The 26,675-nt window shown below is 37.4% G+C and overlaps 3 protein-coding genes across 7 annotated transcripts in view; all 3 read left to right on the top strand.

The window, feature by feature from the left end:
* Positions 1-7,698, top strand: part of LOC133664931 (plakophilin-4-like) — a 246,263-nt gene extending 238,565 nt beyond the window's left edge. For all 4 annotated transcript variants that reach the window (XM_062069971.1, XM_062069969.1, XM_062069972.1 and 1 more), the window contains 2 exons: positions 4,095-4,159; positions 6,682-7,698. In XM_062069971.1, the coding sequence (XP_061925955.1) occupies positions 4,095-4,159; positions 6,682-6,921 (305 nt within the window). In that variant the 3' untranslated portion in view covers positions 6,922-7,698. The remainder of the gene's footprint in view (positions 1-4,094; positions 4,160-6,681) is intronic.
* A 4,033-nt stretch (positions 7,699-11,731) lies between these two features.
* Positions 11,732-18,982, top strand: dap1b (death associated protein 1b). Its single transcript, XM_062070692.1, has 4 exons — positions 11,732-11,919; positions 14,241-14,337; positions 18,491-18,554; positions 18,631-18,982. Exons 1-4 carry the CDS (start codon positions 11,850-11,852, stop codon positions 18,745-18,747), a joined length of 348 nt encoding a protein of 115 aa, XP_061926676.1. The 5' UTR covers positions 11,732-11,849; the 3' UTR covers positions 18,748-18,982.
* Positions 18,983-25,130: 6,148 nt separating this feature from the next.
* tanc1b (tetratricopeptide repeat, ankyrin repeat and coiled-coil containing 1b) overlaps positions 25,131-26,675 on the top strand; it is a 211,132-nt gene continuing 209,587 nt past the window's right edge. For both annotated transcript variants that reach the window (XM_062069966.1, XM_062069967.1), the window contains exon 1: positions 25,131-25,266. The gene's annotated coding sequence lies outside the window, so the exon portion shown is untranslated. The remainder of the gene's footprint in view (positions 25,267-26,675) is intronic.

Here is a 26,675-nt window from a genome sequence, read left to right as displayed (position 1 = left end):
TTTTTGTAATTATGTTATTTTTAGAAATAGCTATATTTTTTTATATTGACATCTTTTTTTATAGTTACAGATTAATATTGATCGTTTGACAACACTACAAGTTACCCAGTTACTTTGTTTTAGTAAAATTACAATTTTGTTCTTGTAATATTATGGCTTTGTCATTTTAAAATAACAAATGTACTCTCATCAAATTACAACTTTTTTAGTAAAACTGTAACTTTATTTCATATGACGCTATTTGATAACAATTGCAACTTTTTTCACCTTAATATATTTCTGACGTGATGTTCATTTTGTAAAAAATTTAATTTTGGGCCGTACAATTACTTTATATTATTAAATATTCGACTTTGTTCTCGTAATATTATGACTGTATCATGTTAAAATAATAAATGTATTCTCATCATACAACTTTTTTTAGTAAAACTAATTGGTTTGAGTAAAATGACAACCTGTTTTGCCTAATAGATTTTTCTCAGTCACGTTAATTTGATCGTTTTTTATTTTATTTTTTTGTAGTACAATTACTTTTAGTAAATATTTGACTTTGTTCTCTTAATATTATGACTTCATCATCCAAAAAATACAAATGTGATCTCATCAGATTAAAACTTTTTTTTAGTAATGCTAACTTTTTTTCCCACAATAATCTATTCGAGTAAAATGACAGCTTTTTTTGCTTAATATATTTGTCTCATAGTGATGTTAATTTAATAATATTTATTTTTTTGTAGTACAATTGCTTAATTTCAGTATACATACAACATTGTTCTGGTAATATTATGACTTAATCATCTCAAAATAAAACATGTATTCTCAACAAATTACAATGTTTTTTTTTGTTATACTGTAATTTTTGTCACATGAATCTATTTGAGTAAAATGATACCTTTTTTTGAAAAATATATTATTATTAGTGACGTTAATCTAATAAAATATTTTTTTTATGGTACAATCAATTTATTTGAGTAAAATGACTATGTATTACTAATGTATTATGACTTCATCATCTTAAAATGACACATGTCGTTTCATGAAATTACAACTTTTATTTTTAGTAAAACTAACGTTTGACTCCAAAATCTACTTTTTTTGGCTTAATGTATAATATTGAGGTCTTTTCTCATTAATTTACCTTTTAAAGTTAATGATTAATCGGATTTTCTTTAAATGTAATTGTTTGGCAGCACTACTTGTAATACACTTACTTCATTTCAGTCAAATTACGACTTTGTTTTGGTATTACTAGGAATTCATTATCCTAGAATGACAATGTATTCTCATCAAATTACAACTGTTTTACTAAAACTTTTTTCATATATTTTTTATTTAATTAGAATCACTACTTTTTTCACCTAAAATATTTTTCTATTCGTGATGTTAATATAGTCGAATAAAAAATGTTTGTAGTTCAATTACTTTATTTTAGTAACATTATGACTTTGTCCTCACAATATCATGACGTTATCATCATAATATGTATTCTCACTAATAATGACATTTGGTTTTAGTAAAGTTTTTCCTTCCTTCCTTCCTTCCTTCCATCCTTCCTTCCATCCTTTCTTCCTTCCTTCCTTCCTTCCTTCCTTCTTAAAGTAATTTAATCATTAAAATAAAACTTTTTCACAATATTATGACTTTTTTAAATCGTAAAACCACAACTTTTTGTAGTTCAATTACTTGATTTTAGTAACATTATGACTTTGTCCTCACAATATCATGACTTTTTCCTCTTAACATGTTTTCTCACCAATAATGACATTTTTTTTAATAAAGTTTTTCCTTCCTTCCTTCCTTCCTTCCTTCCTTCCTTTCTTCCTTCCTTCCTTCCTTCCTTCCTTCCTTCCTTCCTTCCTTCCTTCTTAAAGTACATTAATCATTAAAATAAAACTTTTTCACAATATTATGACTTTTTTAAATCGTAAAACCACAACTTTTTGTAGTTCAATTACTTGATTTTAGTAACATTATGACTTTGTCCTCACAATATCATGACGTTATCATCTTAACATGTTTTCTCACCAATAATGACATTTTGTTTTAATAAAGTTGTTCCTTCCTTCCTTCTTAAAGTAAATTAATAAATAAATAAAAACCTTGTTTTCACAATATTATGACTTTTTTTTACTCGTAAAACCACAACTTTTTGCTGTAATTTCACGACTTTGTTCTAGTAAATTTGCAACTGTTTATTCCTTTATACTATGACTGAATGTTAGATAACAAAGGAATACATAATATTGTGGCCTTCATTTAATAACATTCTGACAATTTTCCACCTGATAATATTAATGCTCGTAAAATAAATTAAATGATATTGCCACTTTTTTCCACAATACTACGATTTGTTTCATAATATTTTGTATTTATTGTAGTAAAATTGCCATTTTTTCCAATGATACCATGACAGAATGTTCGATTACTACGGTGTAGCAAGTATTGTGACTCATGCTTAGCATCCTGCCCACAAGAAAAGAAGGGTGATGTTATTTCATGTCCCTCGAGGGCCAGCATTGTCTGCTGGCTCCAGCTGAGTCAGCACTTGGGAGCAATGTTCCCTCTAATTTTTCATGTGTGTGAGCGAACGCAAAAACTCCCTGAGCATTCAGTGGAGCCCATGTGAGCAACATCACACGTGCACACTGTGGCTGCACCAGCAGCACACCTGTCCCAAACCTGACTAAATAACAAGTTCAATCTCCATCCATCCATCCATTTTCTACCGCTTGTCCCTTTCGGGGTCGCAGGGGGTGCTGGAGCCTATCACAGCTGCATTCGGGCGGAAGGCGGGGTACACCCTGGACAAGTCCCCACCTCATCGCAGGGCCAACACAGATAGACAGACAACATTCTCTTATTATTATAATCAAATGACAGCAGTCATTTCCATTTGTAATATAAGTGTTTAGGCCCACTTACAATGACAATAACAACAAATATTGTTTTTCATGAACTGTGTACTTGTATTGTTTGTCTGGGTGGAGGTCCTGCTTTGGAAATAATTTGTACCCCTTTCAGACATTGCATTTAGTTCCCATTAAAACATTCACATGTTGCACAATGAGATGTAAGCAGGGGATCATGTGTACATTCCTGCAACTTCCTGTTTGTAAAAAAATGTATTTTTATGAGTATTTATTTAATATACTAACAGCATTTCATGATTAATATTTATAAATTAAGATTCCTAATAAATGACACTAGAATAAGCACACATTTGATTGGTAAATCATAGTGTAAGGACCTGGAATGACACTTTATGTGTGGTGTTGGAGTTTTCCGACTGTTTGTGTGGCTGTAAACGCATCGCTGGCTAAGTGCCATATGTGCATGTGTTGGCGCAAGTGAGAAAGAGGGAGCGGCTGCTGTTGATATAACAAAGTTGCTTTTGGTCTGGTTTGTACTGCAGAAAATGACCACTTTTGCTAGATATAATTTTTTTTTACTAATGTTTTGATGATGTGTTTATGGCCGACAATAAAGAGTTTTGCTCAGTAAAGTGATCGATGGAATTCATGTCCTCAAAGCGTTTCGACGGACGTTACAATATTAGAACAAGGATGACGAAAACTGTTTTCTCTGTCGTGTCCGTGTGTCGAAAATTGTTATGCGCTTATTTGTTTATTTGATTCTGTGCGTGGCATAGATTTGCCGTGCGCAGAGGACGCTTGAGCAGTGCGCAATTGCACAGGCGCACCTTAGAGGGAACATTGCTTGCTTGGGAGGTTGGTCAAACATGGCCGACACCCTAAAATAGACTCCATATTTCCTCACATAGACATGGAGCACCTGTTAAACACCGGGTGCTCCATCCTTTGGAACAGATAAACACCCGAGCTGAAAATAAGCACTTCAGAGCAGTTTTGTGACAGCAAAGTGGACCCCCGCCACACCGTGGCGGCGTTATTGTTAGTGAGCTGCAGCCTCTGCACGGCCAAGTGGAAATTGACTCTCTGAATTCCTCTGGCGAGACAAGAAAAATAGTGTCCTGGGGGATTTGGACGTCCAACTCTGTGATTTGGTGCCATGTCCCCTCCCTTCTGTTAGGACCCTCCGTTGACTCTTTTGTTTTGCTTTCACTTGCACTGCAGGGTCTGGAAAACCTTCTCCGTATTACTACCCATCACCCACGCGGGAGGAGCCCAGAAGAACACAGGTAAATAGCCCTCGTTACAGCGCACACATCTCATCCTTGGCAACCTAGGTTTTCTTGCCTGATCCTTCTGTCAAAGTGACAAAATGTCATCGCCCGCGTGACCAATACAAGTCTATTTATTCCATCAGCACCAAAGCAAATGTGACTGCTGAGATGGAGATGGCCTGCAGTGGAGATAAACACACACAAATATATTCCATCAGTAATATTCTGGCCAGTGGAACAATAATATGAGAATGACAGACATAGTAATATACTGTATGTACAGTAATATACTGTATGTACAGACATAGTAATATACTGTATGTACAGTAATATACTGTATGTACAGACATAGTAATATACTATATGTACAGACATAGTGATATACTTTATGTACAGACATAGTAATATACTGTATGTACAGTAATATACTGTATGTACAGACAAAGTAATATACTGTATGTACAGACAGTGATATACTGTATGTACAGTAATATACTGTATGTACAGACATAGTAATATACTATATGTACAGACATAGTGATATACTTTATGTACAGACATAGTAATATACTGTATGTACAGTAATATACTGTATGTACAGACATAGTAATATACTGTATGTACAGTAATATACTGTATGTACAGACATAGTAATATACTATATGTACAGACATAGTGATATACTTTATGTACAGACATAGTAATATACTGTATGTACAGTAATATACTGTATGTACAGACAAAGTAATATACTGTATGTACAGACAGTGATATACTGTATGTACAGTAATATACTTTATGTACAGACATAGTAATATACTATATGTACAGACATAGTAATATACTATATGTACAGACATAGTGATATACTTTATGTACAGACATAGTAATATACTGTATGTACAGTAATATACTGCATGTACAGACATAGTAATATACTGTATTTACAGTAATATACTGTATGTACAGACATAGTAATATACTGTATTTACAGTAATATACTGTATGTACTGTAACTTCACAACATACAGTCATGCTTGTCATATGGCCACTTTATTCCTGCACAGTTACAGCTTATTGTTCTTACTTTTTTGTTGATTCAAGTGTTACTTTTTGTCCTAAAATGTATTCTCTAACAAATCACTCGAACTAAATTATTTGCTGACTTTATTTTACTAACATTTTAGTATGTTTTTCTCTTTATAATATGATTTTGCGTTATGTCTCCTGATGTCATATTATTTTTGAGCATACAATTACTGTTTGATTCCCATCAAAATACAACCTTTTCTATTCACTTTTTTGTTGCAATAACATGACTGTGATTTCACATTATGGCGTTATTATAATCCCGTTATAGATCATTATAGTATGACTTTATATATATATATATATATATATATATATATATATATATATATATATATATATATATATATATATATATATATATATATATATATATATATATATATATATATATATATATATATATATATATATATATATAGCACAATAAATTACAACTTCTCAACTCTTTTTTTAAATGTATAATTTTTTTCTCATTCAGTTTTTTTTTAGTAAAATTACAACTATAATAATATGGTGTTAAAATAGCAAAATTCAAAAATGACTTCATATAATGTTAAATTACAACTATGTTCACAATATTTTTTTGCACAAAAATGACAACTTCTCAACTATTTTTAAAAAGTTTTTTTTTTTTCTTATATCTTGTTTGTGCACACAATTATAACTTAATCCTCGTTCATTTACGTTTTTTGTAGTAAAATGACAACATTTCTCTCATTATTAAATTATATAAATAATAAATAAATGATAAATGGGTTATACTTGTATAGCGCTTTTCTACCTTCAAGGTACTCAAAGCGCTTTGACAGTATTTCCACATTCACCCATTCACACACACATTCACACACTGATGGCGGGAGCTGCCATGCAAGGCGCTAACCAGCAGCCATCAGAGGCAAAGGGTGAAGTGTCTTGCCCAAGGACACCACGGATGTGACTAGGAAGGTAGAAGGTGGGAGTTGAACCCCAGTAACCAGCAACACTCCGATTGCTGGCACAGCCACTCTACCAACTTCGCCACGCCTAGTAAAATTATATATTTTTTAGCGCATTGAATTACAACTTAATTCTCATTTATTTACTTTTTTTTTTTTTTAAGTGAAATTGTAAAACAAATTCTCATGTTATGGTGTTATGATAACTAAGTGCACAAAAAAATGTTTTTATTTTAACAAAAAGAAGAACTTTTTTCCCACAATTTTTGCACATAAAATTACAACTTTATTCTCATTTATATACAACTTTTTTCGTAAATATACAACTTTTTTCTATTTATTTTTGCTTTTGCGCTTACCATTACAACTTAATTGTCATTCATTTACTTTTTTTTTGTAAAATAACACATTTTGATTTGGCAAAATGTACAAAAAACTATTCTCGTTAGATTGTGTCTTTATTTCAGTAAAGTTACTTTGGATGTGTGTCAACATGTCTGCCTCTGTCAGCCGGTGTATTATGCAGACGAGGTGGGCAGGAGGAACTACGAGCCGTACAGGATGTACGTGCAGCACGGGTACGACGACCCCTACATGGACGAGGTGATCACGTACCCGCCCGCCGTGGACTACGTTTCCCAGCCTCGCGGACTGAAGACCAGTACCAACTACGTGGACATTTACGCCAGCACACTGGGACCCTCCTACCGGGCCGAGCAGTATCCCGGCTCCCCGGACTCCTGGGTCTAATACGCTGAAAGAACAGTTAACATGAAGTGTGTGTGTGTGTGTGTGTGAGAGTGTGTGTGTGTGCGTGTAGTAGGGGAGTTGGTCTGGCAGAGGGAACCACGGAATGTGTGCTCATAGAAGGAAATTAGGAACGTTCTTAAACTAGTTAGAAGAGAAAAAAAATCCCAAGTGAGAGACAAAACTGGACATGATTGCCAGTCCTGCTTTGTTTAGATGTCAGCTTGGATTATTTTGTAGCTTGTGCTAGTGCGGCGAGGGCGTGAGTCATGAGATTAGAGGATCTGCGCAAAGAGTCAAAGATGGAGATTGTGTACGTGCTGAAGCCAAAATGGAAAAAATAATAATAATAATAATAACAATACGAAATCAAAGTATGAGGTGAAAATGTACAGAAAGATGAAAGTGTACTTCCTGTTGTCTTGTAAATAGAGAAGAAGCGTCACGTGACCTGGTTTACATCCTTCTGCGCCGCTAAAGCATTGAATATGTGCCATATTAAAGCTCCAGAGATATATAAATATGAAGAAAATGGTGGTATCATATCAGTCATGATCATATAATAAAAAGGACACTTTTTGTTTTTTAAACTCTGTCGCCACTTTTACTCGCACCCACGTTGTTTTTTTTTGTACAGTAGATAAGTGCTAACTGGGACACAAAATACATGTTGGTGTTAATATTAACGTGATGGGAACATAGAAAATGTTCAAATCAACACGTCATTTATAATATGCACGGACTTATTCAAAATAACAATAAAAAGAGACCAGAAAAATAAATTACTATAGTTTTTTTGGGGTTTTTTTTTTTTAAAGAATTGTGAACTATGAAATGCAATTGGAAAAAAAAAAGCTCCAACTAAAAGATAGCGAGAAATATCAAAGTAAAAAAATCTCAAAATATGACCAATACAGCTGAATTGTAGGCTTCACTTCAAAAAGGGGGGAAAATCCTGGTAATATCCCCTTTTATTTTTCTTTGAAATTGACACACTGTAATTATTCTTGTAAAGTTATTACTTGAAAAATTGCACCATGGATTTTCTTTATTCTCTAAATTAGTAGTGTCCAAAGTGGGGCCCTAGGGCCAAATTTGGTCTGGCCTGCCAAATAGTGGCTTCCCAAATTCACTGCAAAAACTGAAATCTAAGTAAGATGAAATATCTCAAATAAGGGTGATATTTGCTTATTTTCTGTCTGATAAGATCATTCTTCTCACTAAGCAGATTTTATGTTAGAATGTTTTACTTGTTTTAAGTGTTTTGGTCCTAAATTATCTCAGTAAGATATTACAGCTTGTTGCTGAGATTTGATGACCTATATTGAGTAAAACATGCTTGAAACTAGAATATCAACTGATACAAAGATGTGTCATCAACACTCACAAGTATAAAACTACTTTTTAAAAGTAATCATTTCTTATTTCAAGCATGAAAAAAAAATCATGACTTTGACACAATTGTGTCTCATAATTAAAACAGATGACAGCCAAATGGACTTTGCTGTTTTATTTTAAATGAAACAATAGAAAATACTTACTCATGTAGTAGTACAGTTGGCTCACTACAGTAAACTGACAGTTAATATTTAAACTTTTCACATGTGACATTTCAACCTATTTTGAACAGAAATAGTTCATGCACATTCAGATGAATTCTTCAAAATTACAATAAAACATTTTTTAGCCGGGGGCCGGGCTGTATATATGCGCACTAATGGACTGAAAGAGCATGCACTTGGTGCGATGATGTCATGTTATCGATGGAAAAATGCATTTTTAGACAATATGATTTGCCTGAGTGGCTAGGAGACCCCGAGAGTAACAAGTGGTTGCCTTGTTGCCTTTCCATTAAGAAAAATAAATTAGTTTTTAGTATAACTTTTCCTGGTTTCAAGAAATGTAATATCGAGCGCATATCATTATGTCAAGATAACGGCAGTAGCATTTACTTAATTTAAGAATATTTTTCAACATATTGAGCAGAAAGGTCTTTTTTTCTACCAAGAAAAGTGCACTTGTAATTAGTGAGAATATACTTATTTTAAGGTATGTTGGGGTTCATTGAAGTTAGCTAATTGTACTTGTTTTGGAAAGTCTTGACAAGCCAAATTTACTTGTTCTATTGGCAGATAATTTTGCTTAGTTCAAATAAAATACCCCTAATTTTTGTATTTTTTTTATTCTTGTTTTTGAACACTGACTTTTTGCAGTGTAATGACCTTCTTTAAAAGCTCACTTGGGGTGTCCTGAACCAATATTGATATCAGATATCAGTCTGATATCAACAAAAAAAACGTATCGGATTATATCGGCTTGCATGCAAACTTTCGGACTTTAGCTCCAAAACAAGCATTTACTTGCCAACAGTTACATGTCAGGTTCAAACACTGAACTATCTATTAAACAAGACAAGAAGCAAGGAATCAGGCTGGGACAGAGTTCAATTTTGCTCATGAGGAGAAACGTATTGGGCTGCACACTCAGTTACAGTCTCCCACCACGCTCTAAGGTACAGCCCCCGCGCTCCTCTATTTATTCAGGAGTTCCCAAGTTAACGTCACTGAAGCTGCTTTTATGGGGAGGGGAAACATATCACGCAAGCAGCCCCAGTGAACACAATACAATACAATATTCCGAATGCAAATGTGCTGAGCTCGAGATTTCGCCCTGGCTCTGCTTTGTCTGCGTGTTGTCGTCTTATCTTCGTTGAGGTACTTGAAGTCCGTCCTTGGCTGTTTAGCAGGCTGGAAGACAGAAACTGCTGCTGCGTGACAACTTGCAGTGGAAGATAACAAGTTGTGTGCCTTTGCACAGATAGACAAGTACAACTTGAGCACAATAGATAATAACTATAGCAACGGCCTTTAAGCATAACTTATACATAATTATTCTAACATTACAGCTAACAGCTAAATGCTCTCCAATAAGCACACTCGGTTGGTCTTTTCTTGTATTTTAGCAAAGTCTTTTACAAATGGTAAACATGGTAAGCTATAGGCTACTAGAAGCTTGCAGCTACACAACAGATAAGCACACGATAGCACTCAAGCTAGACATACATGTCCTTAATTATTGCGGTCTAAAACAGCACATTTGTCAATATAAACACGTATAAAGTCTCCTACACAAGACTATTAGAAAGTATCCAGTAACATTATATAATTAACATCATTAATTAATGTGGTTCCAAAAACAATTACTACTCAACTTCGACTTAAAGACATAATACTGGAAGTCCATTCCAGACGGTTGATAATAAATATATTCATGTTTCACATACCTGCCATTGTTCCCTTGGTCAAACCTTTCCTAACATTCCACTCTACAAAATAAAAGTACGTATGATTCCTGCTGATATCGTATCGAATCATTATCGCACCAGAAGTGAACAAATTGTATCGGGACAATCCTAAAGCTCACACGATCATTGATATCATGTCTGCAATGCATCTGTCATTGTAGTCACTAATTATAGGAACTTTATTATTTATCTTTCATGCTGTGTTTTGCCCTTTGGCACATTTTCATCGGGCCCTCCTACTACTTCTTATTATTATATTACTTAACTATTTTATCATATTTTGACTTTATTCTTATTAAAAAAGTATTCTTATATTTTACGCTAGAATGTCATATTTTCCTCCTTAACTGTTATACAGAAGACAAGGGATTTAATCCCCATTCTTGGGGGATCTCGCGTGAGAGGAAGAGGGGGGTTTATTACTTTTGCAATGCAGTCTGCTGAAAATTATGGAAAGCGCCACTCTACTTATGTAGCAAAAGACGCGGTGGTCAAAGTTGGAATTGTTACAAAACACATTTTAAGATATTCAACACTCTACTGCTGTCTGGTGGCTAAAGTTGATAGTGAACCCCGCAATTTGTCACGTTTCATGTGTCAGGTCAACTGTGACGTATGGGGCCATATGAATCACCTTCCTACTGTATTAGTAAAATGATTACTTTATTCTGATCAAATTTTTGCTTTATTTTGTATTTTTATCAACATTTTGGCGGGTTGGGTGCAAGTGGTTAGAGTGCCCGCCCTGAGATCGGTAGGTCGTGAGTTCAAACCCCGGCCGAGTCATACCAAAGACTATAAAAATAGGACCCATTACCTCCCTGCTTGGCACTCAGCATTAAGGGTTGGAATTGGGGGTTGAATCATCAAAAATGATTCTCGGGCGCGGCCACCGCTGCTGCTCACTGCTCCCCTCACCTCCCAGGGGGTGATCAAGGGTGATGGGTCAAATGCAGAGAATAATTTCGCCACACCTAGTGTGTGTGTGACAATCATTGGTACTTTTAATTACATTTTTTTTGTAATGTAAAATGTTTTGTCATGAAACGTATATGATGTACGACAAATGACCAAAAATATGTTTACAAATATTGACACACAAAAAAAACTCAAATAAAACTTATAATCAATGTCCTAATGTGGCTAACAAAGCAATTTAGTGACTCAAAACTGAATATATGTTTGTAAATTCTGAATATTAGTGTTGGATGGCATGAGCAAGTGTACCTAAAAAAGTGTCCAGTGAGTTGACCTTATTTAGCGTTAACCGGAAGTGCACGGCTGTTACTTTTTTAAGCTAATAAGCAGTCAACTAATGTAACTTTTAATCTATGTGGGCTTTGACAGTAAGGGAGCCGTTAAATCATAAAAAAAAACATGTCTCGTAGAAAAATATCAAATATACCCAAGATGAATAATAGTTGTTAAATAGTGTGGTTATCATAGTTCTAGTTAGTTGTTGCGCTAGCGTGTTAGCATTAGCATTAGCAAGGAGGCGTTCACTTCCTCTGGCGACATGACGTCACTTCCTGTGGCAGCATGACGTCAACTCAAGTTGGAGCATAAAAAGTGCGAGCTGACTAAGAGAAGATCAGATTAAAAAGAACAACACTTTGAGGGGAGAAAGATGGTGCAACAAGACAGCAAGAGTGACTATAAATACGGCCGTCTGCTCAAAGCTGGACATCCTCCTGCAGGTACATTTCTTTTTTTGGATTTTTCTTTTTCCTGCGACTAAACTTTGTTTTGTTTTGATTTGTTTTATTGTTCCCACCGTGTTCATGTGTGCTAGTTTATAACCTCACCGAGCATCGCGCTCCTAATACTTTGTGCTGTGATACGAGTTGTGTTAAAAAAAATCATCAATAAGTTTTTTTTCTATTGTTTTTCACATTTTTGCCAACACAATGTTGCACTGTAGTTAGCATCTGGTTAGCTGCCAAGTCAGCCTCCGTGTAAACACACCTTATGTAACAAAGTGTGCTCTCGCTCATTTTAACACATTTTATGAAAACATCTTATACATCGTCTCTATCAGGATATTGAGTATTTACTTTAATTAAAAAAAACACTTGTTGTACTTGGTCCGTCATACATCATTTTTTAATTATTAGCCATTGTTATTACGAATAACTTCCTATACCTAGTCTTGTATTGTCCATCCATCCATTTTCTCCTGCTTGTCCCTTTCGAGTCCTATTTGTAAAGTGGCATACATTTTAAAAGTATAAATATCAATTAAAAAAAAGTTAAAGTACCAATGATTGTCACACACACACTAGGTGTGGCGAAATTATTCTCAGCATTTGACCCTGGGAGGTGAGGGGAGCAGTGAGCAGCAGCGGTGGCTGTGCCCGGGAATAATGTTTGGTGATTTAACCCTAAATTCCATCCCTTGATGCTGAGTGCCAAGCAGGGAGGTAATGGGTCCCATTTTTATAGTCTTTGGTATGACTCGGCCGGGGTTTGAACTCGCAACCTACCGATCTCAGGGCGGACACTCTAACCACTAGGCCACTGAGTAGGTTACTAGGCCACTGAGTATCAATCAATCAAAATTTACGAGTGTCTCAAAGGGCTGCACAAGCCACAACGACATCCTCGGCTCAGATCCCACATCAGGGCAAGGAAAAACTCAAACCCAATGAGATATAATGAGAAACCTTGGAGGGGACCGCAGATGTGGGGACCCCCTCTCCTTGGCGACCGGTGCAATGGACGTGGAGTGGATCTAGTTGATAGTGAGAGACGGCAGATCAACTGGGCGACCGGTGCAATGGACGTGGAGTGGATCTAGTTGATAGTGAGAGACGGCAGATCAACTGGCCCCCCTGGGCGACCGGTGCAATGGACGTGGAGTGGATCTAGTTGATAGTGAGAGACGGCAGATCAACTGGCCCCCCTGGGCGACCGGTGCAATGGACGTGGAGTGGAAATTTGTTCTAGCGACTCTATAAAACTGTAATAGTGTGAGAGTCCAGTCCATAATGGATCTAACATAATAGTGTGAGAGTCCAGTCCATAGTGGATCTAGCATAATATGGAGAGTCCAGTCCATAGTGGATCTAGCATAATATTGTGAGAGTCCAGTCCATAGTGGATCTGACATAATATTGTGAGAGTCCAGTCCATAGTGGATCTAACATAATATTGTGAGAGTCCAGTCCATAGTGGATCTAACATAATAGTGTGAGAGTCCAGTCCATAGTGGATCTAACATAATAGTGTGAGTCCAGTCCACCCCGGTTACCGACTGTGAACAGCTAGCGCCTCATCTGTGGTCACCTAATAACCTCTCCACGCAGGAGAGGGGGGCAGAGCAAAAAAGAGACGGCAGATCAACTGGTCTAAAAAGGGGGTCTATTTAAAGGCTAGTGTATACAAATGAGTTTTAAGATGGGACTTAAATGCTTCTACTGAGGTAGCATCTCTAACTGTTACCGGTACAACATTCCAGGGTACTGGAGCATGAATACAAAAACGCTCTATAGCCTGCAGACTTGTTTTGGGCTCTGGGAATCACTAATAAGTCTGAGTTCTTTGAACGCAGATTTCTTGCGTTAAAGACAAATATAACTTGCCTTTAAAACAGAATAATTATGTAGACTTTTTTTTTTTAACACAGCTTACCCTTTTTATAGACACTTACTTTATACCTTTTTATAGAAAAAAATATTGGGCATACATTAAAAAAATGCTCTTTACATATATTTTTTAACTCCCTGTAAGGAAGAAAAAACGTGTAGAGGTGAATTGCAATTTCTTTTTGTAATGCCAAATGAAAACAAAAATGTAAACAGCTTTCTGTGAGATGAATCATTCACAATGCTTAACTTCCTTTGTAGGGTGAATAATATTTAAATATTATATGGACCATGGCCATAAGTCTTGCTGAAGTGAAAAGCATACTTCCTTTTTTTTGTTTGTTTTGGTTTGTCTTTAAGGTCAGCAGGTGCACCTCCTGCCATTTTTTTTTTTTTTTTAAACTTGTTTTTTTAAATGTTGTGTGTGTTCCCAGTGAAAGCTGGAGGTAAACGTGTGGCCAAGAAAAGCTTTGAGGAGCCCAGCACGCATGGGACTCCAGACAAACCTACAAGGAGGTCTGATAAATCCAGGTAAGGTTTCTAATCTGTGAAATTTATGGAATGCAAAAATTAGCTACACCCTTACAATCTCATGAGATATTATGCATTTTCTGTACCATCCCTATTTGATATGGGCAAGGATCTAAAAGTTGTGGTTACAATAACTTTGTTTTGCCATTTTAATAGTAACCGGTGCAGTGTGCCACTAGATCCAGCAGAGGGAGTTGCAGTTTGTCAGTTGGCTCCCACTTTGTGATATGATAGACTTTATTTATCCCACAATGGGGAAAGTATGTGGTTCCAGTGCATATTCAAATAGTCCACAAAAATAAGGTAAACCTGTGAAAATGAGGGAACCATTAAAGAACACAAAGGATATGTTTATAAAAGAACCACAGCGCTGATTCAACAAGCTGCCACTTCAGCGGAGCCATTTCTACATACACCAACAGAAGTAAAACTAGGGATGATGTTCGAAAACGGTTCTCCCGGTTGTTCGATAAGAAAAGAACCGATTCCATGGACTCTAATCCCTTTTTTTTGTCCAGCTTCTCAGGCAAATCATATAGTTGATGTAGATGCCCATATCAGCTGTTCAGATTTACTTTACAAAAGAGAAGTGTAGGATACTTCTCTTGTTGCCTTATTTGTATTTGACTTTATTAAATGTATTTATATTATTATTTGATGCAGGAGGGGATAGAAAGAGAAAAAAAGGAAGACAGAGGGGGGAATTGTGGGGACAAGAGGGGGATTAGACAGAGAGACAAAAACAACAGCAAACACAACAATATAGCAACATCAGCAAATACGATATGTATAAATATGATGGTAAAAGTGATAGCAAAGTAGCCGTTAGCGAAATAAATAATAATACAGAAATGACAATGAGCATTATTACACTACAAATGGAGCAATACAAATACCAATAGAAATAGGGCTATTGATAATGAACAATACCAATAATTTACCTCTATTATTTTTTCCATATACAACAACCTATCTGGATTCGATAATGGGCTCGAACTCGATAATTTCTTATCAAACATCATCCCTAAATAAAACACAATGAAAAGCTAAAAATTAGCAATAAATGATACATATTGTGCACATTTGAAAGCCCCATGCATAGAAAAACAACAACAAAAAACGCCTCTGCGGTGCTCCACGTTATTGTCTGCTGGGGTTGATTATTTAATTTATATGTGATAATAATAATTGTCAGCATGGCCAGACACAAGAAAAGGCCCAATAAAGTGACCAAGAGCGCCAACACCGTCCTAGGCCACCCACTAGCTCTCGGCCGATGTCTGATATAAAGTAAGAATCTGTCCAGGGGGACCGAAATGTCCAATACATGTTCATCCAGCCAGGACTTTGTGTATCATCCTCCCCATGGCAAACACAGCACAAACCTCCACCCTCGCTCCTGTCTCTTTCTCCGCATCTCCACTGGATCCTCCGGTCTCTACATGCAGACTCCGGTGTGAGAGAGAGCCAGCAACTGGTCTCTGGCTCAAACAACCGAGCCATGACCAAAACACTACCCCCCCCCAGACAGATGCATAAATACACCAAAAAGCAGCAAAGAAGTCCCAAAAGCACCACCCCTCTTCGGGCTGTCCCGTAGGGGCCTGGACCAAATGGCAGAAATGCATGAAAACATGGGAAACCTCAAAGGAGGACATGTAAGAGCACGGCGGCACCATCTTTGGGGGGGAAAACCCCAAAACTGTTACCACTTACGGGAAAGGAGAAGAACAAAATGGCTGCCATAATTTATGATTTATCAACAAACTCAGGTCAAGGGTTGATAATACTGATGCACAGATTTTCTGGGGGGAAGCAAAATGCTTTTATTTGCCAGTGGGCTACAAAAGTAAACATGAGTTAAAAGAAGAACAAAAACGGGTGTTAACAGCTTTGGCTGTTAGCAACCTTCTGACATAGCTTTTTTAACACTGCACAAAATGGCAGTAGCTGCATTTGACTTCTGAAGACCTTATCTACCTCTACGTGCACTTCTCAGCTGAAACTCATGCATGTTATAATGGTCGCACTGTTAACTATAAACTCAGAAGTTTTATTTCTAACTAACTTTAGTTCTGTTTGTTTTCTAAAGGCAGCCCAAGTAGTCTGGTCAGCAAACACCAACACAGTTCATGTGAAAGTTGTGTCCACGTTGTTCACTATGTAAATAAATACATGCATGTTGGGTTTGTGTTGCTATCATTTCAAAGCGTTACTGCCTAGTTCGGGGGTCAGCAACCCGCAGCTCTCGAGCCACATGCAGCTCTATAGTGCCACCCTAATGGCTCCCTGGAGCATTTTTTTTTTTAAAGTATTGAAAATGGAAGAATACGGGGGAAAAATACAAACAAATGCAACAGTTTGTTTACATGTAAAATCTCCATCCATCCATTTTCTACCACTTGTCCATTTTGGAGGTGCTGCAGCCTATCTCAGCTGCACATGGGCGGAAGGTGGACAAGTCGCCACCTCATCACAGGGCCAACACAGATAGACAGACAACATTCACACTCACATTCACACAGTAGGGCCAATTTAGTGTTGCCAATCAACCTATTCCCAGGCGCATGTCTTTGTGCATGTAAAATCTTCCACTCCTTTTTTTGTCTCATTTTGTCCACCAAAAGTTTTATGCTGTGTGTCTGAATGCACAAAGGTGAGCTTTGTTGATGTTATTGACTTGTTGGAGTGCTAATCAGGCATATTTGGTCAGAGCATGATTGCAAGCTAATCAATGCTAACATGCTATTTAGGCTAGCTGTATGTACATATTGCATCATTATGCCTTATTTGTAGTTATATTTTTTATTTTTTTGTACATTTGAAGTTACATTTGAACTAATTTAATTTCCTTTTATCGTCTTTGTGTGTAATTTAGTTTTGCGTGTCTCATGACACGTTATCTGTATGTAATGACTGCATTTCTGTGCCATATTGTTCCAGACCACAGCAAATATTACTTAGCTTGCTAAATATTGTAATAAATCTATTAAAAGAAGACAGCTTGCTGTTTCCTTTTAACTTGGACACACACATCTATACCTTTTTTTTTGGCCAGTAATTTCTAAGAGTTATCTCACCTTCTGAGTAACCTCGGATTTACTAATGGTTTCTAATGTTGTAAAAATGTGTAGAATAAATATTACATTTCAACATTTCCATCAAAAAAGACACATTGATAGTCATTTTGATAGTAGGCTAATATAGTCACTTACGTCATGTGTTGTCTTCATTATAAGACTTATATACGGCTTTTCTTTGTTGCGGCTCCAGACAGATTAGTTGTTTTGTATTTTTGATCCAATATGGCTCTTTCAACGTTTTGGGTTGCCGACCCCTGGCTTAGTTCTAGTAATACATTTAGTTAACTTGTTGGAGATTCCATCCATTTCTACCGCTTGTCGCGTGGGGTGCTGGAGCCTATCCCAGCTGTATTCGGGCGGAAGGCGGGGTACACCCTGGACAAGTCGCCACCACATTGCACCGCCAACACAGACAACATTCACACATTAGTGTTGCCAATCAACCTATCCCCAGGTGCATGTCTGTGGAGGTGGGAGGAAGCCCACACAGTCACGGGGAGAACATGCAAACTCCACACAGAAAGACCCTCAAGCCTGGGATCAAAACCAGGACCTTCTTATTGTGAGGCACTAATATTTTTTGGCCACTGTAACATAAAGTTAAAGTACCAATGATTGGCACACACACTAGGTGTGGTGAGGTTATCCTCTGCATTTGACCTATCATCCTCACCTCCTGGGAGGTGAGGGGAGCAGTGAGCAGTGGTGGCCACGCCCGGGAATCTTTTTTGTTGTTGTTGTTGTTGTTGGTGATTTAACCCCTAATTCCAACCATTGATGCTGAGTGCCAAGCAGGGAGGTAATGAGTCGCATGTTATAGTCTTTGGTATGACTCGGCCGGGGTTTGAACTCACGACCTACCGATCTCAGGGCGGACACTCTAACCACAAGGCCACTGAGCAGGTCACACACTGCTTGAATATAGAAATAAAACACTGTACTATAAGCAAGTGATTTTTTTTGTTTTTTGGCGTACCACTAGATGGCGCCCATACCACAGTTTGAGATCACTGATGTAGTATAATTACTATAAATGTTAGCTTGATTTGTTGTTGATCCCCCTGCATCAGGCCTGGGTCCAGTGTTAACAGGATGCAACAAGTTGGTCTCCTTCTGTCAGGACCTCTTGACAAGGTAAACACACTTTTTTTTTCTTATTTGTATTACCTAAGCAGAACGTTTTTCTTTAGTATTTTAAAATTGTTTCCAGTTGAGCCATGACTTCCCAGAGACGCCAGTGAGCGTGAGGCACATCAAACTGCGGCCCGCTGTGGAGAAGCTTCACTCTCCTCGGACCTTCATAATCCAGCAGCCCAGGAAGTACTAGAGGATGGAGTCCATGTTTGAAGATGTTTGACATAGATCTCGGGCTTGTAGATAAGCTTAACTGCTTTCTTCTTCATCTGGTTACACTTTGGAGGATACTAATCATGTTCTCTGTAGCATAGTGACTTAACATGTTTACTCCATCTATATTTAGCCTTCTTTTGATCTGTAATGTGAATTTCCATCTTTGTACGGCTTGGCACTTCATACAAGAAATAAAACAATTGTATAACTTATGCAATGTCACTCAATGACCACTGGGTGGCGAAAAATGGTTTCAATTAAGACAATACACTTACCAGTTTAAAAAAATAACTATCAATAGTAATTTATTTTATGCTTGATTTAATTGAATTAAGGTTCATTTAACATGTTTTGTAGTAGTGGTTTAGAAGTCAACTGTATCACACATGTTCATGCAGTTAACCAAAATATACAAACTGCATTGTCACCTGAGGAGTCCAAATAGGTGTGGGTTGTATCGTACTACTTTTACGTTGACTTGTTTGATCGATTTTGTTTGTCGGATTAGTTTTAATGCTATATCTACTTTTACTTAAAAGTTGAAGTACCACTGAGTCACCAGTGTTGGGACTAAGTAACGTGTTACTGTAACGCCGTTAGTTTCGGCGGTAACTAGTAATCTAACGCGTTATATTTTTATATACAGTAACTCCGTTACCGTTACTACATGATGCGTTACCGCGTTATTTTACGTTAGTTTTATGTAGTATCGGCTAGAAACTGAAGATCTGACTGTGTTTTATTGGAGCGCTCCGGTGGGAAAGAAGAGGCGTGCTTTCCCCCACCCACAGAAAGCACGCCTCCCCGCAGGGGAGACGTTCCTCCAGAGCCGTACTTCGGGTCTAACAACCCTCACTTCACCCGGAAGAGGGTCTTTACAGCTGAGGGTGAATGACGAGCCCGGCGGTTTGTTGCAACTTTGTGACTTTATTGCACGCAGCCATCCAGCAAGCTAGAGCACCTACACGCAGGGGCGCCGAAAAGGGGGGGTAAAGGAGACGGATTCTAGGGGCCCATGATGGAGGGGGGCCCAGAGAGGCCCCTAATGATGATGAAATTATAATACAGAAAAAATAATGACACTAAGTTATTAACTAACATATAATCACGCATGTTTTATTTTCCATGTCCTGGTAACAATACCTTTATTTGTGGGTTTGTTAGTTGTGGTGGAAAGTTATGCATATTAACTTTGTCCCTGTCTGTGGTAATAAGCTAGCTCACTTTTCTCACCACGTTAGCTCAAGAAAACTCTGGATTTTTACATTTTACTGCTATATTAGTTAAATAATCAATCCAGTCAAACATTTATCAAGCTGTTCTTATTCAATAATGTCATGGAAGAGTTTATTTCCAATTTAAGAATCAGTGGTGCAGCAAATGACTCAAAATGAATTCCATTGTATTCAGAGTGCTCAGTTCTTCCCCTACTGTACATGTCAACTGTGATGCTGTTCTGCTTTCAGAAATATGGTAATGTTAGTCAAAAATACCATTAAAATGCATAATTGTATGTAAAATAGCATCAAAAAATGTTGCCGCTCTGTTGGGGGCCCTGTAAAGATTCTTTTCATGGGGCCCAAAATCCTTAGCGGTGCCCCTGCCTACACGCACTCACTGTCGCCGCTCCCTCACCTCTCGCCCACTCACTCACTGACGTCACTCACCTCTCATGCTGTCATATCTTAAAGGGCCACACACACACATACGCTACTCTCATAACAACTAACAAGACATCATGGCGAAGCCAGAAGTCGAGTTTTTTAACATGGAGACATTCTCAATACTTTTCTTTTGTCGAGCACAAAGAAAATAACATTTTAGTTAAATGTAAGTTGTGTCTTGGATCAAAGATCCTATCTACTTAGAGTTAAAGTTAAAGTGCCATTATGTTGCAGCTATTTAAAATAGTTTTGTCAATTTTTTCTGGCCTGAAATAAATTGGCCCTTTGAAACATATCTTGGTCTTTGTGTGTTGTATGTAGACCACATTGCTTTCTGAGTTCAGTGATGCAAATACATGTCAAGTTGATCAACAGATTGTATTATTCTCCAGTACAATAACAGTACTGAAATGAAGGCTAAAAGGGCATTAATGGGAGCCTTAAAAAAAAGGGAGAAAAAATAAGTAACTAAATAGTTACTTTTCACAGTAATGCATTACTTTTTGGTGTAAGTAACTGAGTTACTTTTGAAATAAAGTAACTAGTAATTGTAACTAGTTACTGGTTTTCAGTAACTAACCCAACACTGATAGTCACACACTAGTTGTGGCGAAATTAACCTCTGCATTTGACCCATCCCCTTGTTCCACCCCCTGGGAGGTGAGGGGAGCAGTGAGCAGCAGTGGTGGCCTCGCTGGGGAATCATTTTTGGTGATTTAACCCCCAATTTCAACCCTTGATGCCGAGTGCCAGGCAGGGAGGTAATGCGTCCCATTTTTATAGTCTTTGGTATGACTCGGCCGGGGTTTGAACTCACAACCTACCGATCTCCGGGGGGACGCTCCAACCACAAGGCCACTGTTGTTAGGTACTTTTTATTTTATTAAGTATTTTGGTAAAAATGACACTTTACTTTAACTGTGTTACATTGACTTTCACTCCAATCGCTGCATTTACTTACATCCTTTATGTCATGAACAGTAATGATATGCCTTTATGTACAGACACACCTTCTCATTCAGTGTGTTTTCTTTATTTCCATGACTATTTACATTGTAGATTGTCACATCAAAACTATGAATGAACACATGTGGAGTTATGTACTTAACAAAAAAAGGTGAAATAACTGAAAACGTGTTTTGTATTGTTTCTTCAATATAGCCACCCTTTGCTCTGATTACTGCTTTGCACACTCTTGGCATTCTCTCGTCGAGCTATCTGTGGTCACCTAATAACCTCTCCACGCAGGAGAGGGGGGGGGGGGGCAGAGCAGAAAAGAGACGGCAGATCAACTGGTCTAAAATGAGGGTTAAAGGCATACATATTACAGACAATTGCCATTCTGATGCAGTGTATCTATACAATTCTGCAAAGTGGTGCTGTGCTACCTTTGTATATGTCAAGTTTTTTTTTAATAACCCAATGTATAAGTGTGCCACATAGTGCGTCATGTGTTTAAAACACAGCGCTGCAGTCATGAATGTTCCTGCTGACGCATGCCTCTGCAGAGGTCAGAGACATGTTGCAGCACCTGGTGGTCCTCTGCCCCTCAGACTTGCTACATTTCACTGGCACTAGTGTGTGTCTGCACTCTCTGTCAAGCATGCGAAGGGCCTGGCTGACCCTGGAACAAACCACTTCTTACGCACAGGACTGAGAAAAATGTGGTTCAAGCTGTGAAGTATGAAGACCGGGTCATTGTTATCCTAAGTTCATTGTATTAAAAAAAATGATGTGGCAAGGAAAATAGTTTTTGATATACACTATATTGCCAAAAGTATTTGGCCACCTGCCTTTACTCACATATGAACTTGAAGTGCCATCCCATGGAATTGTCCAAAATGTTTTGGTATCCTGGAGCATTCAAAGTTCCTTTCACTGGAACTAAGGAGCCAAGTCCAACTCCTGGAAAAACACAATGCAGTCCGAAATGTAGCGTTCTCCTGGCAACCTCCAAAACCAGACTGGTCCATCAGATTGCCAGATGGAAAAGCGTGATTCATCACTCCAGAGAAGGCGTCTCCACTGCTCTAGAGTCCAGTGGCGACGTGCTTTACACCACTGCATCCCACGCTTTGCATTGGACTTGGTGATGTATGGCTTGGATGCAGCTGCTCGGCCATGGAAACCCATTCCATGAAGCTCTCTGCGTACTGTACGTGGGCTAATTGGAAGGTCACGTGAAGTTTGGAGCTGTGTAGCAACTGACTGTGCAGAAAGTCTTTGCACTATGCACTTCAGCATCCGCCGACCCCTCTTTGTCAGTTTACGTGGCCTACCACTTCGTGGCTGAGTTGTTGTTGTTCCCAAACTCTTCACTTTTCTTACAATAAAGTTGACTTTGGAATTTTTAGGAGCGAGGAAATTTCATGACTGGATTTGTTGCACAGGTGGCATCCTATGACAGTTCCACGCTGGAAATCACTGAGCGCGGCCCATTCTTTCATAAATGTTTGTAGAAACAGTCTCCTAAGTGCTTGATTTTATACACCGGGCCAAGTGATTAGGACACATGATTCTCATCATTTGGATGGGTGGTTAAATCATACTTGCCAACCTTGAGACCTCCAATATCGGGAGGTGGGGAGTAGGGGGCGGGGGGCGTGGTTATTTACCACTAGAATTCACCAACTCAAGTATTTCATATATATTTCATATATATATGTATGCATATATATATATATATATATATATATATATATATATATATATATATATATATATATATATATATATATATATATATATATATACTGTATATATATGTGTATATATATGTGTATATATATATATATATACTGTATATATATATATATATATATATATATATATATATATATATATATATATATATATATATGTGTATGAAATACTTGACTTTCAGTGAATTCTAGCTATATATATATATATATTTATTTTATTTACATAAAATAAATACTTGAATTATCTATCCATTAGATGGCATTATTGTCCTGTTGAACTAAAAGTATTTAACCGTTAAAGGCCTACTGAAACCCACTACTACCGACCACGCAGTCTGATAGTTTATATATCAATGATGAAATCTTAACATTATAACACATGCCAATACGGCCGGGTTAACTTATAAAGTGACATTTTAAATTTGCCGCTAAACTTCCGGTTCGAAACGCCTCTGAGGATGACGTATGCGCGTGACGTAGACCGGCGAACACGGGTATGCCTTCCACATTGAAGCCAATACGAAAAAGCTCTGTTTTCATTTCATAATTCCACAGTATTCTGGACATCTGTGTTCGTGAATCTGTTTCAATCATGTTCATTGCATTATGGAGAAGGAAGCCGAGCAAGCAAAGAAGAAAGTTGTCGGTGCGAAATGGACGTATTTTTCGAACGTAGTCAGCCACAACAGTACACAGCCGGCGCTTCTTTGTTTACATTCCCGAAAGATGCAGTCAAGATGGAAGAACTCGGATAACAGAGACTCTAACCAGGAGGACTTTTGACTTTGATACACAGACGCCTGTAGAGAACTGGGACAACACAGACTCTTACCAGGATTACTTTGATTTGGATGACAAAGACGCAGACGTGCTACTGTGAGTATGCAGCTTTGGCTTCTAAACATTTGATCGCTTGACCGTATGTGCGCAACTTTTTTTTGCGTATGTACGTAACTTTTTTAAAATATATAAGCTTTATGAACCTTGGGTTAGGTGAACGGTCTTTTGGGCTGAGTGATTGTGTGTGTTGATCAGGTGTTTGAATTGTATTGGCGTGTTCTATGGAGCTAGGAGCTAGCAGAGGAGCTAGGAGCTAGCATAACAAACACGCAGGTGTTTTTATGCAGGATTAATTTGTGGCATGTTAAATATAAGCCTGGTTGTGTTGTGGCTAATAGAGTATATATATGTCTTGTGTTTATTTACTGTTGTAGTCATTCCCAGCTGAATATCAGGTCACCCCCGGATCTCACAGCATCTTCCCTATCTGAATAGCTTCAACTCCCCACTAGTCCTTCACTTGCACTTTACTCATCCACAAATCTTTCATCCTCGCTCAAATTAATGGGGAAATTGTGGCTTTCTCGGTCCGAATCTCTCTCTCTTCATGCGGCCATCATTGTAAACAATAGGGAACTTTGCGTATATGTTCAACTGACTACGTCACGCTACTTCCGGTAGGGGCAAGCCTTTTTTTTATCAGATACCAAAAGTTGCAATCTTTATCGTCGTTGTTCTATACTAAATCCTTTCAGCAAAAATATGGCAATATCGCGAAATGATCAAGTATGACACATAGAATAGATCTGCTATCCCCGTTTAAATAAAAAAAATTCATTTCAGTAGGCCTTTAAATACTTTTGGCAATAAAGTGTACTTCACTGTTTGCAGACAAAACACCATAAAAGAAAGTGGCCACAAGAGGGTGCTGTTGGTTCAAGTGAATTGACTTATTTAGAAACAGCTCTCAGTAAGATCATGTAGTTCTACACCACAATGAGAAGCAAACTGTTAATCATTTACAAAATTAACAATAAATAACCCTTTAGGATAGTGTTACTACTTCAATTAATCACACGAATAGCAAAACGTCACAATTCAAGTGTAGCATCAACTTATCTTGTCTCCAATATCTTGGTTATGTGGCGTTCACGGACCAAAGGGGAGGAGACTGGTGAGCCTCGCCGCACATATGACCTCATGCTCGGAAGGAGGAGGAGTCCAGCGTCCGCTCAGTCTACCTTGGCGCTGGTGGTGCATCAAGTGGGAGCGTGTGTGTATGGAGTTACTCTCAAATTTTGGAGAAAAGTTGTTTTTGAGGAAGGAACTTACTCCCATGACATTTATCAGGTAAGATTTGGTGATCATGTCTATTATTCCTGATAGTTTGTTCAGGAGGGGAATGTTGGGACATGCCCGCCGAGCAGTCACATCCAGCGGCACTGACAGCAGCATAGAGGGGCTTTTTACTTTATTAACATTTCTGACTATTATCCTTAACGCTGCGTTTGCATTAACTAGTAAGTCGTTACATTTAACGCGCTAACTCGTCCACTCGCTGAGTGAACTTTTACTCGGTTGGAAACTTTTTGGTTAGGTAGTGACTCCCTGAACGCAACACGCTGGTCAAAGTGATACAAGCTAACGTTAGCATGCTAGCTTACCTAGTCTTTATTAATAATGTCTTTAAATCATACTTACGTCTCTTTTACGGAAGCGTTGGAGCTAGCTAATGCACATGTTTTTTTGTTTGGTCATAATAAACGACATAAGTATATGTCATCAGTATTTACCATGAATTAATAACGACGTTATTAATTCATGGTAAAAACGTTATTATAACGTGGAGCCCCCCGCCCCCCCCCCCCCCCAACTTATCAAATTTAGTGGTCAATTGTACGGAATATGTACTGTACTGTGCTAATCTACTAATAAAAGTATCAATAAATCAAAATTAACACTAATTACGCTAATATACCCAAACTATGCCAATTGTCAACACACACCTGACACAAAACAAGATCATGATTATAATACAACCACAAACATTATCAGGAACTTACCGGTTGAACTTGAAAAAAACAAAAAAAGACACCCTTTTTTAATTTTTTTTACAATTATTCTGTAAATACACATATAATACTAGGTCAGACTGATTTACTAAAGTAGGTAAATACAAACTTTACTTACTTATTTAAATTTTAAAGGGGGACTGCACTTTATTTTGAAATTTTGCTTATCGTTCACAGTCCTTATGAGAGACAAACGTGGACCCCGACTTAAACAAGTTGAAAAACTTATTGGGGTGTTACCATTTAGTGGTCAATTGTATGGAATATGTACTGTACTGTGCTAATCTACTAATAAAAGTTTCAATCAATCAAAATTAACACTAATTACGCTAATATACCCAAACTATGCCAATTGTCAACACACACTTGATACAAAACAAGATAATGATTATAATACAACCACAAACATTGTCAGGAACTTACCCGGTTGAACTTAAAAAAAAACAAAAAAAGACACCCTTTTTTATTTTTTGTTCACAATGATACTGTGAATACACATAATACTAGGTCAGACTATTTTCCTAAAGTAAATAAATACAAACTCTACTTACTTATTTTAAATTTAAAGGGGAACTGCACTTTATTTTGGAATTTTGCCTATTATTCACAGTCCTTATCAGAGACAAGAACACATGTTGTTGTTTTTTTTTGCATTCTAAAGATTAAAAAATGCACTTAAGATGCAGC

This window comes from Entelurus aequoreus, linkage group LG14, assembly GCF_033978785.1.
Source record: "Entelurus aequoreus isolate RoL-2023_Sb linkage group LG14, RoL_Eaeq_v1.1, whole genome shotgun sequence".
Lineage (NCBI taxonomy): Eukaryota > Metazoa > Chordata > Actinopteri > Syngnathiformes > Syngnathidae > Entelurus > Entelurus aequoreus.
This window is presented reverse-complemented; position numbering and strand designations above follow the sequence as displayed.